The sequence below is a fragment of the Xyrauchen texanus genome, chromosome 17 (assembly GCF_025860055.1).
Source record: "Xyrauchen texanus isolate HMW12.3.18 chromosome 17, RBS_HiC_50CHRs, whole genome shotgun sequence".
NCBI classification, from domain to species: Eukaryota; Metazoa; Chordata; class Actinopteri; order Cypriniformes; family Catostomidae; genus Xyrauchen; species Xyrauchen texanus.
Window position 1 is genome coordinate 13854771 of NC_068292.1, and position 18451 is coordinate 13873221.

Sequence of the window (18451 nt, forward strand, 5' to 3'; positions counted from 1 at the left end):
CATAAAATACAGACGGGGGAGTGGAAACTCCACCCCGAGGTATTGGAACAAATCTGGTTGAGATTTTATAGAGCGGAAGTGGACCTCTTCGCCTCCCAACAAACAGCGCAATGTCACCTCTACTTCTCTCTGAGTCAACCAGCCCCCCTTGGTCTGGACACGATGGTACATACATGGCCCAGAATGCGCCTGTATGCATTTCCTCCGGTTTCCGAGTTCGCCAGCAAGGGTCTTGCCTCTTACTGATAGAGCTGCATTGGCCGAACAGGGTATGGTTCTCGGAGATAATGTCTCTACTCAATCGCCTTGGGCGATTCCAGTAAGGAGGGACCTTCTGTCCCATACGATATTTCATCCCCGGCCCGAGCTGTGGAGCCTTCATGTTTGGCCCCTGAAGGGTACCAACTGAGGGACACTGGGCTTTCACCTGAAGTTATCAAGACCATTCGAAGAGCTAGGGCTCCTTCTACTAGAAGAAGTTATGCCAATAAATGTGGTGTCTTTGAAAGATGGTGCAGTGCACATAATGCAGATCCAGTTAACTGTCAGATTGCTTCAGTTCTGGACTTTCTGCAGGAAACGTATCAGCAGGCACATGCCCCGCCACTCTCAGGGTTTATTTGGTCGCTCTATTGGCTTGCCACGCCTTGATTGACGGGATGCCTTTGGGGAGACATCCCCTGCTTGCTTGCTTCGTTCGCAGAGCCATGCGTTTGAAACCTCCTGCTAGGACCAGGTTCCCATCATGGGACTTAGCAATAGTCCTTGAGGGTCTGGTTCAGACCCCCTTTGAACCTCTAGATTCAGCATCTGATAAACTTCTGACTCAAGCTAGTTTTGCTTATGGCAATTACTTCTCTAAAAAGAATTGGGGATCTACAGGCTCTGTCTGTCTTGCCATCCTGCTTAGATTTTGCCCCAGGAATGGCTAAAGCAATATTGAACCCTCACCCTGACTACCTGCCTAAGGTTCCTTTCTCGACCATACATCTGGTCACTCTCGAAGCCTTCTGCTCCCCGCCGTTTATACGCAGGAGCAGGAAAGCCCTTCAGACTTATGTCCACCGCACTAGCCAGTGGTGTAAGTCAGGGCAACTATGTTTGACGTGGGGGTCGTAACAAAGGGGCGGCCGCCACCAAGCAAACCATGTCACATTGGGTGAGGGATTCTATTGCCCTGGCCTCCGACGCACGCGGTCAAGCTTCGCCAGTAGGTATCAGAGCTCACTCTATCAGAGGGGTCGCCTCCTCTTAAGCTTTGGCCAGAGGTGTTCCTCTGCAACATGTTTGTAATGCGGCGGGCTGGTCCTCTCCGCATACATTCATAAGATTCTATAATTTGGATGTTACTCCGGGCTCTTATGTCCTTGAGTCTACATCACAAGCTCATGTCTGAGACCTCTCGCACTATTGTGAGCACAACTACCCAACCGTAAGGGGTCCGGACATCCACAGTGCGGCAGCGTGGGTATTCTCGTTCCCAAACCGCTAAATCAGCGCAGTATCTCGTTCTGCTTTTATCATTGAACAGGGGTTACAGTTAAGTAACCCAAGACGTTCTTTTCACACAATAAAATAATTGAAACGTAAAAAAAAATATATATATAATAATAGTAAAAAAGTAAATAAATGTTTAGGTCTATTGTTTATGTCTATTTAGAATAACAATATAGTATGGTCATAGTTTTGTGTCTGAACTCCTTTTGAAAAGTATGATACAATCATATACTGTATAATAAGGGATACTGTACAGTCAGTTGGTCATTATTGCAAAATAAACCACTCTAGGATTGCCAAGGACAGTTCAGTGGTCATTATAATGTTTGACCACAGAATATTATTATTGACCAATCAGAATAAAATACTGTATAAATGAATACATATACAAATATACATTGTTCCTCAAAGAAAAGAAAAAAGGGAGATTAATTATTCTGTATTTTGCAATGAAATGTTTGAAATGACAAAAGGCTTATGTCATATCATAATGTGATTCTGAGAGTGCTATTGTACTAAACCTTACCTGCTCTGCAAATGTCTGTTCTTCCTTTGAGTTTGAGGGTGTGATTTCCTTGTGTATATGTAACATGGTAGTTAAGACAAACATTAATAAAAGTAACATCAGTAATAATTACATGATTGTTTTGGGTAATATTATGTTATTTCTGCTGTACATGAGGTTTTATTTATTTGATTTTATATAGTTCTGTGTTTGTTCATCTTGAAAAAAAGGGTACAGGACAATATACTGTATGTATATATATATTTATAAAACGGTTAGTTCCAATCCTTGATTCTGATTGGTCAATAGCTGTGCTTTATTCACGATAAAACACAGCTATGACCGCTTCACCCAACGGTTCTATTTATCACTGCGCCCTTAGCAACACCCTTAGCAACCACACATATCAACATAAACATAGAAAAAAACGTAAGAATTAAAAAGGCTACAATGTTTAAAGTAAATTTCGATTTACTAGGTGGCATGACGATGGATAAGTGGTTTGAGGAACAATTTGTAGAGACTTCTACAAATATGAGCCGTCATGCTGAAGTGCTGAAATGTAACATTGATACATTCGAGAAGACTCGTTATGAAAAAAAATACCGTGCAGCAAACCCAATAGGCAGTGAAATGCTTCGGTGACTGGTGTAGTGAAAAGGGTTGCAGCATTGATTTTAAACAAATCACCAAGACGGAACTCAACGCACTTCTCCGTGACTTCTACGGAACTGTCAGAAGATCCAAAGGCGAAAAATATGGGATCAGTAGCTATGTAGCGTTACGTGCGGGTCTGAACAGATTCCTGAATGATCCACCTTTGAGTTTGTCCTGGTGTCTGATGAGAGACAGCGAATTCACCTCATCCAATAATGTTTTCGTTGGAGTCATAAAGACAATGAGAAGAGAGGGTCGTGATAAAACGGAGCATCACACACCGATTTCTACTAAAGATTTCAGCACCATAAAACTGTCTGATGCGCTTAATCCTAACACACCTGAAGGACTCGTAAACAAAGTCTGGTTTGACGTGCAGTTACACTTCGGACGTAGAGGAAAAGAGGGGAACCGAGAACTCATTCCAGACTCATTCCGCATTTTAACAAATGAAAATGGTCTAAAGTATGTCACAATGAGCTTCAATGAAGACACTAAAAACTAGAGAGAAAATAACGGAATAAACAAAAAAATAAACGTTTTCTCATGCTGAGAGATAAGCTATGCCTATTTGTGTGAGGAAATTTCACATATATTGTGTTGTAAAAAATAAAAAGAATGAGACAAAATTTGAGAACGGTTTGTTGTTTTTATTTGAGCTTTCATGCATATTACATATTGGAACGTTGTTGTTCACGGTCAGGGACTCCACTTCGCGTCGTGCCTAACAACGCCCTTCAGCCGTTACTTATTCACGATACAGCACAGCCTCTCGTACCTTATTGCTTACATATATATATATATATATATATATATATATATATATATATATATATTATGGTATATTGGTATAATGTTTACCATATATCTGCAGGTATTAATCATGGGCCTGTGATTGCTGGTGTGATCGGAGCTCAGAAGCCTCAATATGACATCTGGGGCAATACAGTGAATGTAGCCAGCAGAATGGACAGCACAGGGGTGCTGGGGAAAATACAGGTACAATTCCCTCTTTGTTTTATTTGTCAAATTTAAATTTGTGAGTGAATGTAGAAACAGGGGAATTGCAGCCCCCATAGGACAGCCCATGTAAAATATCATTATATTTTCATTCGAAATCAGATTTTGTTAAAGCTATATATATATATATATATATATTACTGCAGTTTCAAAATCATGAGTCTGTACGTGACTGTAAAATGTTTTGTAAATTTTTTATGAAACAATTATTGAGTACAGTGTACACCTTAAAATAAGATATAAATCCTACTTAATTTTTTTTGCTTCCTTGTTGATTCTTTATGCCTTAATTGCCTGAAGTCCTAACTCAGTCCCTTTTTGTGAAGGTTTAATTAAGTTGAAACAAGTGTTTGTGAAAGCTGCTTAAGTGTTTAGACAAAAAAAAAAAAAAGTGAAAAAAAAAATTAAATCATGCCATGTACAGTGTGCAGCAGAATAACTCCTTAATTAATTTCTTTTGTGGTTGTGTGCAGGTTACAGAAGAGACGAGTCGTATCTTGCAGACGTTAGGCTACATGTGCACATGCAGAGGAATTATAAATGTAAAGGGGAAAGGAGAGCTGAAAACATACTTCATCCACACTGAGATGAGCCGGTCTTTATCCCAGGGGAATGTAATGCCATGAACCATAACAACAGTTGTGAAATCCACAAACAGGAATAAAAGAGACATTTGTAAATAACAATGAACTAGTCTTTAGATGCACGAGATCTTGGATGTATTGACAGTGATACCATTTCTACTGTATCTCATAGGCAGGGTTTGTGCACAGGGTTCTGTATGTAAGTATGGTAGCAGTTATTTTGTAAGAAAATCAAATATAACAAAAAAGTGTTTTGATGTTTTAATGCCATTGTTTTTTCTTTTTGTAAAAACTTCATTAAAATTTATATGTATTTTGTCTTCTTGTGGGCATCATTATTTTTTTTTTACTGATATGTCTAAACCATTTATGGCAGTACCTTACTGGGGGGTTCTTAATAACCCAAACCATTAATTCACCATTAATTGCTGCATTTATATACTGTATGTCTGTATACTGTATATGAGCAAACACACAACTACATTTTATAATACTTTTCTGACAATAACTTTGAATAACTGAACTATTGAAAACAGGCTGAGGTAGGGGCCTGGGTAGCTCAGTGAGTATTGATGCTGACTACCACCCCTGGAGTCGCAAGTTTGAATCCAGGGAATGCTGAGTGACTCCAGCCAGGTCTCCTAAGCAACCAAATTGGCCCGGTTGCTAGGAAGGGTATAGTCACATGCGGTAACCTCCTCGTGGTCGCTATGATATTGTTCGCTCTCGGTGGTGTGCGCGGTGAGTTGTGCGTAGATGCTGCGGTAGATGCTGCGGTGGATGGCGTGAAGACTCCTCATGCACTATTTCTCTGCAGTAACGCGCTCAACAAGCCACATGATAAGATGCGCGGATTGACGGTCTCAGACATGGAGGCAACTGAGATTCGTCCTCCGCCACCCAGATTGAGGCAAGTCACTACGCCACCACGAAGACTTAGTGTGCATTAGGAATTAGACATTCCAAATTGGGGAGAAAAAGGGGAGGAAAATAAATTGAGGTGTTCAGGCCAATGAAGTTGTGACTTGTACACCTGAAACGTTTGCACACCCGTGTACACTTCAACAGGGCTGTTAATCAGCAGGCTTTTATCTGGCCTTGACTCCTCAGGTTCATGCATTTAAAGACGAGACACAGCAGATCAAGAAGATCAAGAAAGGCACTCAAGTTGTGGTGGGTGAAAAGCTGAGAGAATATACTGTTATGTTTTATTCACAGGTCTTGCTGTGTTTTCTGAGATCTCCTGTACGACACTACAGATCACTTTACTGACATCACAAAACATTTTGTTTGGTTGCACAGAATAACCATCCATACCTAAAAAATATTTTAAGCATCTTAAGATAAACAATTTTAGTTTCCTATCTGTCCCTCACTCGACGTTGTGTCGATGAGTTGACACTAGAGGTCACACTTGGGAGCCCAGTCATCTCTGATCTTTGTGAAAAGACCAATGAGAATTGGCATGTGGGATTTGCATGCCACTCCCCCAGACATACGGGTATAAAAGGAGTGTCGCTTTTAAACACACACTCAGATTTCTTCTTCGGAGCCGAGCGGACGTATTCACATAGCTGAATTCCTCCTGCTGTTCCAATCATCTCTCTTTCTGAAAGGCTGTTGGATATATGGCGCGTTACAGCGGTTCTCCCCCTCACACACAACGGTTGTGCCGAGTAAACACCCCTGGGTGCTTCGACAGCTGAGCAGAGCTTCTTATACATATACACGTATACATATACACGTATACATATATATATAATCTCTCGTAAGAGGGAAAGCCACTCCAGCGGCTCCCTGACTCGGTCCTCTTACCCATGGGTATGAGGCGGGGTCGGTTAGCACTGGGGGGCGATTTGGAGACTTCAGTGGGAGCTTCTCTGCCCGGGAAATCCCCACGGACCTCCCATTCCCCAGCACGCTCGTTTGCCACAGCAAGTTCTGTGATGTGACTGCCGGCTCGAGTTCAAAGAGCGCCACCTTTGGCCCAACTTGGTTGAACCGAGTAGACGCCAGACGCCACCCGTCTCATGGCCTGTCACCAAGAACCCAAGAAGGCTTCAAAGTGTTCCCCAAGATGGGCAGCCCAGGAAGTAGGGAGATCTGCTACACAGGAGCTGGTAAGAGCACCACTCCTTTCCCCGTGGAGTGCCAGGTGGAAGTTCTTTATTTTCCTTTTATTATTTCACTGCATGCCCCCAGCGCCGCAGTATCCACATTCAAAGAAAAGAGCGGTTTTCTCATTTCCTGGGCCTCACAGTCGGTGTCCCAGGCCGTCGTTATTACGACCACCAGGCACCGTGTCTCTCTCTGGCAGGTATGGCGCCTCGGAGGCGTCTTCCACGTCTTCCTTGGGCAGAGGGCCCTCTCTTTGGTTACCGTGTTTGTAGTAACTCCTCCCCTCCTTGGGTAGGACCTACCCCGGTGCTGCGCCGCACGACGTGCTTCCGCTCCGACCCGGTAAGACCATGTGCTGTATTCCACTTAGAAGTCCCCCCCAGGACTGGGTGTGGTCTCCACGGTGTCCTCCTCTTTGGAAGGACACCCCCCAACGTGGACCTAATATGGCCCCCTGTTGAACGATTTGTTCCTTTTTTGGGGAGAACAATAGAGAGAAGGCTACTACTGGACCAGCCAGTCCTTAAACTTGTGTTCAGTTAGCCGCTCACCGAGGTCTAGGGGACTGCTTCATGCCTGCCAGTGTGTTGGGGGAAGTTGCGTGACGCTTGCTGCGCTGGCTACGAGGCACACAGAGTTCTGCCCGTCTCGCACCACCAGTCTGTGTAACCCGGTTCAGCCATGTGGTGTTTTCCATTGGGACCCCTAGTGTCATCTCATCGACACAACATCGAGTGAGTGACAGATAGGGAACATCTCGGATACTGATGTAACCTCCATTCCCTGATGGAGGAAACGAGATGTTGTGTTCCTCTTGCCACAACACTGAACCAACCACTGAAATGTGTGTTTGCAAGCAACACTCCTTTTATACCTGTATGTCCGGGGGAGTGGCATAAAAATCCCACACGCCAATTCTCATTCAGCTTTTCTCAAAGATCAGAGATGTCTGGGCTCCCAAGGGTGTCAACCCCTAGTGTCAACTCTTCGACACAACATGTCGTTCCCTCCATCAGTAGCTGAGACGTTTTGGAAAATATCAGAAACTCAGAAGATCAGATGGTGTACATCTACATTTGCATAGGTTAATATGTGTTGATTGTTTGACCGCACAGAAGGGTGACTCATCTCAGGATACAGAACTCTGCAGCTGTTGAACTGAAAAACAGTCAACATCCAATGTAGTTCAGGTCAGTTCGAACAGGTGTCTTGTATATTGGGCATGAGTACAAGTGAGAATCCTTGACACCTGAGAAATGATAAAAATTAAATTATTAAATTCATATTTAGACCACTTGCCATCACATATCCTTAGTTTACCATTTCATATGTTATTTCCAGGAAAGGAGTTTAATTAGTATGACTGCTACAAGCAAAGTTTTTTCTTTCTTTTTTCTTTTTTATTTGTATGGCCCATCAAAAGGCATCACACTAACGGCTGGACACAAATACTTAATTTCTCCAACTGTTCTTAAAATAAAAACATCTTACTCTGAAATGACATACGTTTTTTCAAACCTCTAAATATTAATTATTTATACAATCTTGTTCAAATACAAGTATATGGAAACTAAAAATGCTTTTAAAATAGCATTTTCCAGGCTATGAAAAGTCATGGAAATTTCAATAGTAGATATTTTTCAAGGTATGCTCTGCTCAAAAATATTTCATCAGCTACTGTAGATATTGCATTTACAGTATTACACTTTCCACTGGTTTAAAGCAGTTCACAAATTAATCTTAATGATTTATTAACAAACCAGGCTGAATTAAAATGAGTTTTAAACATCTGCAAATGTAGAAAAAAAATGGAAAAACTATTTTGGTAAAGTTTGTTAAGAAAAACTTGGATGTTGGCTTGACAATACCTGGCCTGAAATTTGAAAAGGTTAGGGACAGACAGACAGACAGATGTAAGTTTAAATAGAATTTGTCAAGCCAACATAAACATGTCACACTGTTTTTACATTCCACTCACACCAGACTGCAGATTATTCCCTTGGATCACAGCTATTTTGTCACTGAATGTAAATACTAATTACTGTTGCCATCATGACCATTATCATCATGTGTTTCAGCCATATTCCTGAAGGACAGTTTACATTATACTACTATTATTAGAGATACATTGCATTATATAGAATGACTGAACCAAAACACACACACACACACACACACACACACACACACACACACACACACACACACACACACACACTGAGTTTCCATGTTTTATGAGGACTTTCCATAGACATAATGGTTTTTATACTGTACAAACGAATCGGTTACTGACGTAACCTCGGTTCTCTCTAGATGAGGGAACGAGTATTGCGTAAGCTAGCTTACGCTACGGGAAAGATTCATCTTTTCTGAGATATTGAAGCCAAAAAATTATCCTTAATTTTGTATCCATTGTCAACGCAGTGCGGCAGCTGCAGACCTTGAGCGGGCTAGCTAGCGAGCTCATTGGTTGCTCTGCGGCAACTGCTGCAGCCTATAGACGAGCTTGGGCGAACTCGCATCCAATGAGAGGCGTCCGCGCGCTCACTGCATCAAAGCCCGCCAAAAAGGGCGTGACTAGAGTGCATATAAGCGTAGTTCGTAGGCTGGAACCCTGGTTTTCATTGAATGAAGCGAAAAATCGCTCGTGGCGCGAGCACGGCCAGTTACGCAATACTCGTTCCCTCATCTAGAGAAAACCGAGGTTACGTCAGTAACCGATTCGTTCTCTTACGAGAGGTTCTCTCGTATTGCGTAAGCTAGCTTACGCTACAGGAACCCTTTGTCAACGCCGTGTGCACCAAGCATCCACTGCATGAGCCCCAGGGAATTAAGGGGGACTCGGGGGAGCCCTTGTGAGTGGGGAATTAATATTTGGCCGGCAAGAGTGCGGGCCAGTGTGTGTGTAGTACATAAGCACATAGACAGAGCGGCGGTGCCGGTCTGTGTGGACTGTGTCCCATTAATGCAGCTCACCAGGGGAGCTGTAGCGTATTAAACTGCTAGCAGTTTAGCCTGCAGAGCGGGTACTTCCAGATTGTAAAATCTGACAAAGGAGGAGGGGGAAGCCCAGCCCGCTGCCACACATATGTCGTGAATGGAAATCCCGCTGGACCATGCCCACGAGGAGGCCATGCCTCTAGTGGAGTGAGCCTTAATGCCTAGCGGGCATGGTAGGTCTTTTGACGCGTACGCGGCAGCAATAGCGTCCACTATCCATCTGGACAGTGTCTGTTTCGAGGCGGCAAGACCTTTGGTGCGCCCTCCGAACGAAACGAAAAGCTGCTCAGAGCTTCTGAAAGATGCGGAGCGCGCAGTATACAATCTCAGTGCTCTGACTGGGCAAAGGAGATTGGCGTCGCGTTCGCTATCAGATGCTGGTAGCGCCGACAAGGAAATGATCTGTGCTCTGAAAGGAGTACCGACCACCTTGGGGACGTAGCCGTGTCTAGGCTTTAAAATGACCTTGGAGTCACTTGGTCCAAACTCAAGACACGCAGCACTGACAGATAGCGCGTGAAGGTCTCCCACCCGTTTAACTGATGATAGGGCAGTTAGAAAAACGGTTTAAGTGAGAGCTCTTTCACATCCACGGATTGAAGCGGTTTGAAAGGGGGGGCTTTCATAGCTTCGAGAACTATAGAAAGGTCCCAGATAGGAACCGATGGGGGGCGCGGAGGGTTCATCCTTCTAGATCCCCTGAGGAAGCGGATGACCAGCTCATTTTTACCCTGTGACTGGCCGTGCAGGGGTTCAGCGAACGCCGCGACGGCCGTCACGTACATTTTGAGCGTGGATGGGGATCTGCCCTTATCCAGCAGCTCTTGTAAAAACACGAGCAGCGGCGACACCCCACATGTCCGTGGGTCCAGGTCTCTGTCGGTGCACCATTTTGAAAACACAGACCATTTTGACGCATAGAGTCTTCTCGTGGAGGGGGCTCTAGCGTGTATGATGGTGTTTATTACTCCTTCTGGCAAAGCGACAGGTAGTCGTTGATCACCCACGTGTGTAGCGCCCAGCGCTCTGGGTGGGGATGCCAGATCGTTCCGCGAGCTTGCGAGAGGAGATCTGCTCTCACTGGGATGGGCCATGGCACTGTCCGTGACAGCTGCGTAAGCTCCGGGAACCATGTTTGATTCTCCCAGCGCGGGGCTATGAGGAGCACCGAGTGGCGCGTTTCCCTGATCCTCTGCATTACCTGTGGCAATAGCGAGATGGGGAGGGAAGGCGTAAAGCGGGCGGTTGGGCCAGTCCTGGGCCAGCGCGTCCTCGCTTTTCGAGAAAAATACTGGGCAGTGAGAGTTCTCTTCTGACGCAAAGAGGTCTATCTCTGCTCTGCCGAATATGCGCCATAACGTCTGGACTGTTTGAGCGTGCAGGGACCATTCCCCTGGGGGAATATTGTCTCTGGACAGTCTGTCTGGGCCGTCGTTCAGGTGGCCTGGCACGTGCGTCGCCCTCAGCGAGCGCAGGTGGCGCTGGGACCAACTCAGTATGCGTTTCGTCAGATGGAAGAGGTTCCTGGATCTGACACCGCAGATCCAGGAGGTGGTGACCCTGAATGACCGGGAGGAAGCGCACGAGCGCATACTCGACCGCTATCATTTCCAGACAATTTATGTGAAGGAGCTTTTCCTGAACTGACCATAGGCCAAAAACCGGAGAGCCCTCTCAGACCCGACTGGACTCGGCCACTGTCCAGGGCTGCAGAGCTGAAATACAGGACTGAGACGCGCGGGTGTTTAGCCAATGCTGAAGCGGGCGCATGCGCAGTAAACCCAGTTGAAGTACTGCTGCGGCTGAGGCCATGTAGCCTAGCACTCTCTGAAACTTCTTCAGAGGTGTGAGGCTGTTCATCTGAAATGACGCGGCTAGTCGCTGCACACGGCGTGCGCGCTGTGTAGATAAGCGAGCCGTCATTGCCACTGAGTCTAGTTCTATTCCAAGGAAGGAAATTGTCTGACTGGGCTGTAGTGAGCTCTTGGTCCAATTGACTGCAAGGCCCAAACTGTTCAGATGACTGAGGAGAACTGTCCTGTGAGACAGAAGCTCCGTATGTGATTGTGCCAAAATCAGCCAATCGTCCAAATAGTTCAGAATTCGCAAACCATGACTCCGCAGGGGTGCGAGCGCCGCGTCCATGCACTTCGTGAAAGTACGGGGTGCTAAGGACAGGCCGAACGGAAGGACTGTGTATTGATAAACCTGGCCGTCGAGGCTGAATCTCAAGAATGGCCTGTGACGGGATTTATCTGAATCTGAAAGTATGCATCTTTCAGATCGAGAGAAATAAACCAGTCCCCTGGCGCACATGCGCGAGGAGTTTGCTGGTTGTAAGCATTTTGAACGGTCTTTTTGCAAGCGCTTTGTTCAAAACCCTGAGATCTAATATTGGTCTGAGGCCGCCATCTTTCTTGGGGACAAGAAAATAACGGCTGTAAAACCCCGACTCAGCTCAGGGAGGCGGCACTCTCTCTATGGCCCTTTTGCACAGAAGGTTTGCTATTTCTGAACGAAGCATGCATGCTGCTTCCGTGTTCACAGTAGTTTCGAGCCGCGCTCTGAAGCGAGGAGGACGGCGATCGAACTGTAGCAAATAGCCCTGTTTTATTGTGCTTAACACCCATTCGGATATCCCTGGAATATCTTCCCACGCTTTGAAGCGTAATGTTAGAGGGTGAGTGGCCAAATCGCTCTGATTGCCGCACACAGCGCGCTGAACAGAATGTGTGAGCGCGCTTACTGTGCTTATGCTGGACTGCTCGCAGACAGCATGGACAGGCTGTTCTGTGAGTGACTTCCCGATTGAGGTGAATGGGGAAAGAGTCACGTCTGTTAAGTGATACGCAAGCATAGTCACGGGCACGGGACTTACATACAGAGAAGTGTTTGCTGGCCGTGTGACAGAGCGGGCAGAGAATGGGCACGTACACGTATTCGTGATTTATTGACTCTAACACTCGAGTGGTTCGTAACCGCTTTTGAGTGTGCTCTGATGGGGACACGGAACGTGTAATGCTTGTGTGTAGAGGTGAACACTGGATTGTGGGCACATTTTCTACACATAAGGCTGGTCGTGTGACAGAGCGGCCAGAGAATGGGCACGCGCATGTATTCGTGGGTGCGTTTATTAACCCTAACACTCGAGCGGTTCGTAACCGCTTTATGTGAGTGTGCCGTTATAGGGCCACGGGATGTGTAATGCTTGTGTGTAGGGGTGAACACTGGATTGTGGGCACATTTTCTACACATAAGACATGTTTGCTCTCTGGTATGGACACGGGATGTGTAATGCTTGTGTGTAGAGGTGAACACTGGGTTGTGGGCACATTTTCTACACATATGGCATGCTTGCTCTTTACCAGATTTATTTGGGTCTCCGTGAAAACGGCGTTTGAGCGCAGGCAAGCGGGCGTTAACACCGGCTTGTTGGCTGCTGAATCTACCACTGTAGTAGCCTGAAGGAAGGGGACTGACAGGGGGCGAAGCTTTGACGGTGGTCCGGCCGCAGCGGGACTGATCCGTCGTTTTGTCAACAAAGCTAGGAGGACTTCGGTTGTTCAGGTTTCAGCGCAATTCTAGTCCGAGGCCCGCGGGGGGGCGGCGGTCTGCGGCGGCTGTCTGAGCGCGATCGAGGGCGGCCGCCCTGTCGACGCTGAGAAGTCTGGCTTTGTTGAGCTGGGCGCTGTGAAGAGGCTCGTGCAGGAGGCTCACGTGGGCGGCCTGCAGAGGAGCTAGAGCGACGAGGCAGAAAGAGATTCATGGCTTGTGTGGCTTTTTGGACCTCTGAAAACCGGTCAATGATACCACTCACCGCGGAGCCGAAGAGACCGGATGGAGAGCGTGGTGCGTTGAGGAACGTAAAGCGCTCTGTTTCTCCCATGTCGGCTAGCGTTAGCCACAGATGTCTCTCGGTCACAGTCAGCGCGGCCATGCACTTCCCTATAGCTTGGGCTGCAGTTTTGGTAGCGCGGAGCGAGAGGTCCGTAGCACTCCGTATGTCTGCAACCGCCTCTGGATGCCTGCTTTCCTCATCCCACTCCTGCAGAAGGTCCGCTTGGAGGATCTGAAGGACGGCCATAGAGTGCAGAGCAGATGCAGCTTGGCCGGCGGCGGAATAGGCGCGGCCAACACAGGCGGAAGTTGTTCTGCAGGACTTAGACGGGAGCACTGGTTTAGACCGCCATCTCGCGGAGGGCGGGCAAAGGTGTGCTGCTACCGCATCCTCGACCGGAGGGATGGAAGCGTAGCCCTTCTCTGTGGCGCCGTCTACCGAAGCAAGAGAGGTGGAGACGTGGGATCGGACCCTGGCCGAGAAAGGCACGTTCCATGATTTGGAAAGCTCGGCGTGGAGTTCCGGCAGGAAGGGAGCGGCCCGGGTAGCGGGTGCTGCGCGGCGGCGGCTCTGTAGAAAGCAGCCGTCAAGTCTGTTGGGTGCCTGCTCAAGGGGCGGTGACCACTCGAGCCCGAGGCGGTCGACAGCCTGTGTGAGGAGGCGTGTTAGTTCCCCTTCGACTCTGGCGCGGGTCCTGCTGGATTCCTGGGCCGAGGAGGAGGCGTGTGAGCCTGACCACTCCTCGCTGTCCGAAGCCATGATGGAACAGCCCTTATCCTCCACTTCTTCGTCCGAGATGGCAGCAGAGCAGCCGCTCGGCGGCAACTGCGCGTCCCGGGTGGGCGGGGAGGGTGAAGGCGATGCTCGAGGGATGAGGCAATCGCTTCTACCACTGTTTCCGGCAGCCTTTGAGAGCGGCGCTTTTTTCTGCGCGGCTGAACGGAAGGCGGCGCGGCGGCTTCGGTCCTGAGCGCTTCGAGTCGAGCCCGCAGGGTCGACATCGGCAGCTCCTCGCAGAGATCGCATCCGCCTTCGGCGAGGGCGAGCTCTGCATGCCCCAGTCCCAGGCAGAGAGCGCAGATGATGTGGCGGTCTCCGGTGCTGAGAGGAGCGCGGCATGAGGTGCAAGTGGAGCGAGGCATCTTAAAAAAAAGACGCTCGTACTCTTTTGTGAAGTTCTTTAAGAACTAGCTTGCTTTTAAAAAGGATACGTCGCCGGATGGTGTAGCTCACAGGACGGCTGAAGGTGGCGAAGACGGCCGGCTTCTTCGAGCGCTGTCCACGCTTGCTTGATGCCCCTTGAACGGCGACGCGGCTTCCGGTTCAGTGATGCGAAGAGCTTCGCTGAAGAGATGAAAATCAGGGTTCCAGCCTACGAACTACGCTTATATGCACTCTAGTCACGCCCTTTTTGGCGGGCTTTGAGGCAGTGAGCGCGCGGACGCCTCTCATTGGATGCGAGTTCACCCAAGCTCGTCTATAGGCTGCAGCAGTTGCCGCAGAGCAACCAATGAGCTGGCTAGCTAGCCCGCTCAAGGTCTGCAGCTGCCGCACTGCGTTGACAATGGATACAAAATTAAGGATAATTTTTTGGCTTCAATATCTCAGAAAAGATGAATCTTTCCCATAGCGTAAGCTAGCTTACGCAATACGAGAGAACCTCTCATAAGAGAACTTTATATTATATCACCTAACCCTACCACTAAACCTAACCCTCACAGAAAAATTTCTGCATTTGTAAATTTTCAAAAAACATAATTTAGTATGATTTATAAGCTATTTTCCTCATAGGGACTGACAAAATGTCCCCACAACGTCAAACATTTGAGGTTTTACTATCCATATGGGGACATTTGGTCCCCACAAAGTGATAAATACACGCTCACACACACATACACACACACACACACACACACACCCACATGTTCTTCTGATAATAAATTCCTGAATCAACTTTATTCTGCTTTAATAATGTACACTCACCTAAAGGATTATTAGGAACACCATACTAATACTGTGTTTGATCCCCTTTCGCCTTCAGAACTGCCTCAATTCTATGTGGCATTGATTCAACAAGGTGCTGAAAGCATTCTTTAGAAATGTTGGCCCATATTGATAGGATAGCATCTTGAAGTTGATGGAGATTTGTGGGATGCACATCCAGGGCACGAAGTTCCCGTTCCACCAGATCCCAAAGATGCTCTATTGGGTTGAGATCTGGTGACTGTGGGGGCCATTTTAGTACAGTGAACTCATTGTCATGTTCAAGAAACCAATTTGAAATGATTCGAGCTTTGTGACATGGTGCATTATCCTGCTGGAAGTAGCCATCAGAGGATGGGTACATGGTGGCCATAAAGGGATGGACATGGTCAGAAACAATGCTCAGGTAGGCCGTGGCATTTAAACGATGCCCAAATGTTACTAAGGGGCCTAAAGTGTGCCAAGAAAACATCCCCCACACCATTACACCACCACCACCAGCCTACACAGTGGTAACAAGGCATGATGGATCCATGTTCTCATTCTGTTTACGCCAAATTCTGACTCTACCATCTGAATGTCTCAACAGAAATCGAGACTCATCAGACCAGGCAACATTTTTCCAGTCTTCAACGGTCCAATTTTGGTGAGCTCTTGCAAATTGTAGCCTCTTTTTCCTATTTGTAGTGGAGATGAGTGGTACCCGGTGGGGTCTTCTGCTGTTGTAGCCCATCCGCCTCAAGGTTGTGCGTGTTGTGGCTTCACGAATGCTTTGCTGCATACCTCGGTTGTAACGAGTGGTTATTTCAGGCAAAGTTGCTCTTCTATCAGCTTGAATCAGTCGGCCCATTCTCCTCTGACCTCTAGCATCAACAAGGCATTTTCGCCCACAGGACTGCTGCATACTGGATGTTTTTCCCTTTTCACACCATTCTTTGTAAACCCTAGAAATGGTTGTGCATGAAAATCCCAGTAACTGAGCAGATTGTGAAATATTCAGACCGGCCCGTCTGGCACCAACAACCATGCCACGCTCAAAATTGCTTAAATCACCTTTCTTTCCTATTCTGACATTCAGTTTGGAGTTCAGGAGATTGTCTTGACCAGGACCACACCCCTAAATGCATTGAAGCAACTGCCATGTGATTGGTTGATTAGATAATTGCATTAATGAGAAATTGAACAGGTGTTCCTAATAATCCTTTAGGTGAGTGTATATTGGGCTAAAACAAAACAGGTTTTCAGGTTTTCCACTTTCATGGAAAACCTGAAAATATGAGGCAATATTAAAATACTAAAAGTAAATAAATATGAATAAATACTGCCTATTTAATATCAAAATATTTAATGTGTAGAGTACAACTTGCCAATCTACTGTATAATGATGTCTCAATAAACCAGTTAAAACCAAATATGATCACAAAATAAGTCTTGAATAAAAAATAAACTGCACAAGTAATTTAAATAAGAGTACCACACAATAACACATTCATTGATTTCTGATGGCCCTTTAAGAGATCAAGCATTAAAAGATTATTCCTTCAGTTTGAACTGACATGCTGTTTAACCCTTATTTTATGTTTTAGTCTTTTTCACCAAACTTTTGCTCTCCCTCTTTGTGAAGAACTATAACTTTGCATTGTTAAAGAAAAGTATGCAGCAAAGAATCATTCTAATAAACCAAAAGCCTAATGCATTAAAATAAACTGCACAAATAATTTTAATTACAAGTACAATGCTTCTTTTCGCCATTGTTTTCTGCATACATCCTGATCACAGGCATCATCTCAAAAAGAACTTTGCGTTTGGAGTCGATGAGCTGGCAGTTCCTGTGATCCCAGCAGGTCACTTCCAGATAAAGACCATAGACGTACACGCCCTCTGCAGGGTGCTGTGTGATGTCATCCTTCATCTGTTTAGTGACTTCATTACACATAAAAACTCTGGTCCAGGTGATCTCCTGTCAAGTGAAACAGTGTAGATGTGCTTGTAACTTATTATTATGGATAATGGACAGTTATGGTCCTAGTTATGGTATGCTGATTGGCCAAAATGGCTTTGCAGCCATGCTAAAATATATAATATAGTGAGCAGCTATGGCACAAAACACTTTAGCTACTGTGTATATCACTATGCAGCACCCATTGAGACTACCTAAGCACTACACTACAAACTATATCTTCAAACGGAATGATGGCACTTAATGGATTTGCTTAATTCATTGATATTTTTATTATGTACTATAGTAACTCTTCTCTAAAAGCAATAGGGCATCTGATATTGTACTATTTTGAATATAGTTCGCTGTGTGGACAATGTGCGGACACCCTTGTGCATACATCATGATTACAATGCACAACCTCTCATGCCTTATTGCTTAAAAAGATTAGAATATAACAAAATAGAATGATTTTTATATAATTCTATGATTTACATAATTCTATAATTATTAATTCAATAATGATTTTGAAAATTCACACTAAACTCCTGACTCCTGTGCCCCACAATTAAAGCAACAAACAAATCCATAATTAAAAAATGAATAAATATATAAATCAAATCAAATGGTTTTAGCTGTGATGAAGCGTTTGTGTTTTTTCTAAATTTATTCTGAGAGCTGCAGCTTTTGACACAGAAACCCAGCTGAGAGATGACAGCAGGACAGGTGCTAAATTTTAATTAATAGAATCCTGTTACTTACAAGCTGTTTACTCCCAAGACAGTAGCCAGAACATTCCACACAGAGCAGTTCTCTCCCACAGCCCCAAGAGTGAGGGTGACACGCACTTCAGTGTACACGCACAGGGCTCATAATGTACCGTTTTGAGGTTCTTGTGCATTGTGAAAGCAAAGAGCTGCATTTCCAAACATTTGTTAGCACTATAAATTAATATACAAATAGAACCACAGAAAATTAGAAGACAGAGCTTCAGCAGGTTTTACTCAGCATAATTTGTATATTTAAATGTTTTTTTAATTACTATTGCATAGACTAAAAAATCTAATACTCAATAATAATTATGATTTATTAATTATACAAGGCTTATTTGCTATAAATCAGTAACTGTAATCTGATTACAAATGTTTAAAATGTAATGCATTACACTATAGTACTTTTTGACTTTAAAAAATAAGATTACAGTTACTAATACTTTGTAAACGGTTTACACCTAGCACTGATAATAAATGCTGTAATTAGGCACAGTTCATTGTGAACTGAGTTCTCCCTCAGCATAAAATGAAAATCAA

General features: G+C 45.5%; 1 protein-coding gene across 1 annotated transcript in view; it reads left to right on the forward strand.

Moving 5' to 3' along the window:
- The window catches only part of LOC127657955 (adenylate cyclase type 2-like), a 205450-nt gene extending 200927 nt beyond the window's left edge, over positions 1–4523 (forward strand). The window contains exons 24-25 of the mRNA XM_052146987.1: positions 3534–3658; positions 4153–4523. Coding sequence (XP_052002947.1) covers positions 3534–3658; positions 4153–4305 — 278 coding nt within the window. The 3' untranslated portion in view covers positions 4306–4523. The remainder of the gene's footprint in view (positions 1–3533; positions 3659–4152) is intronic.
- Positions 4524–18451: the final 13928 nt, after the last annotated feature.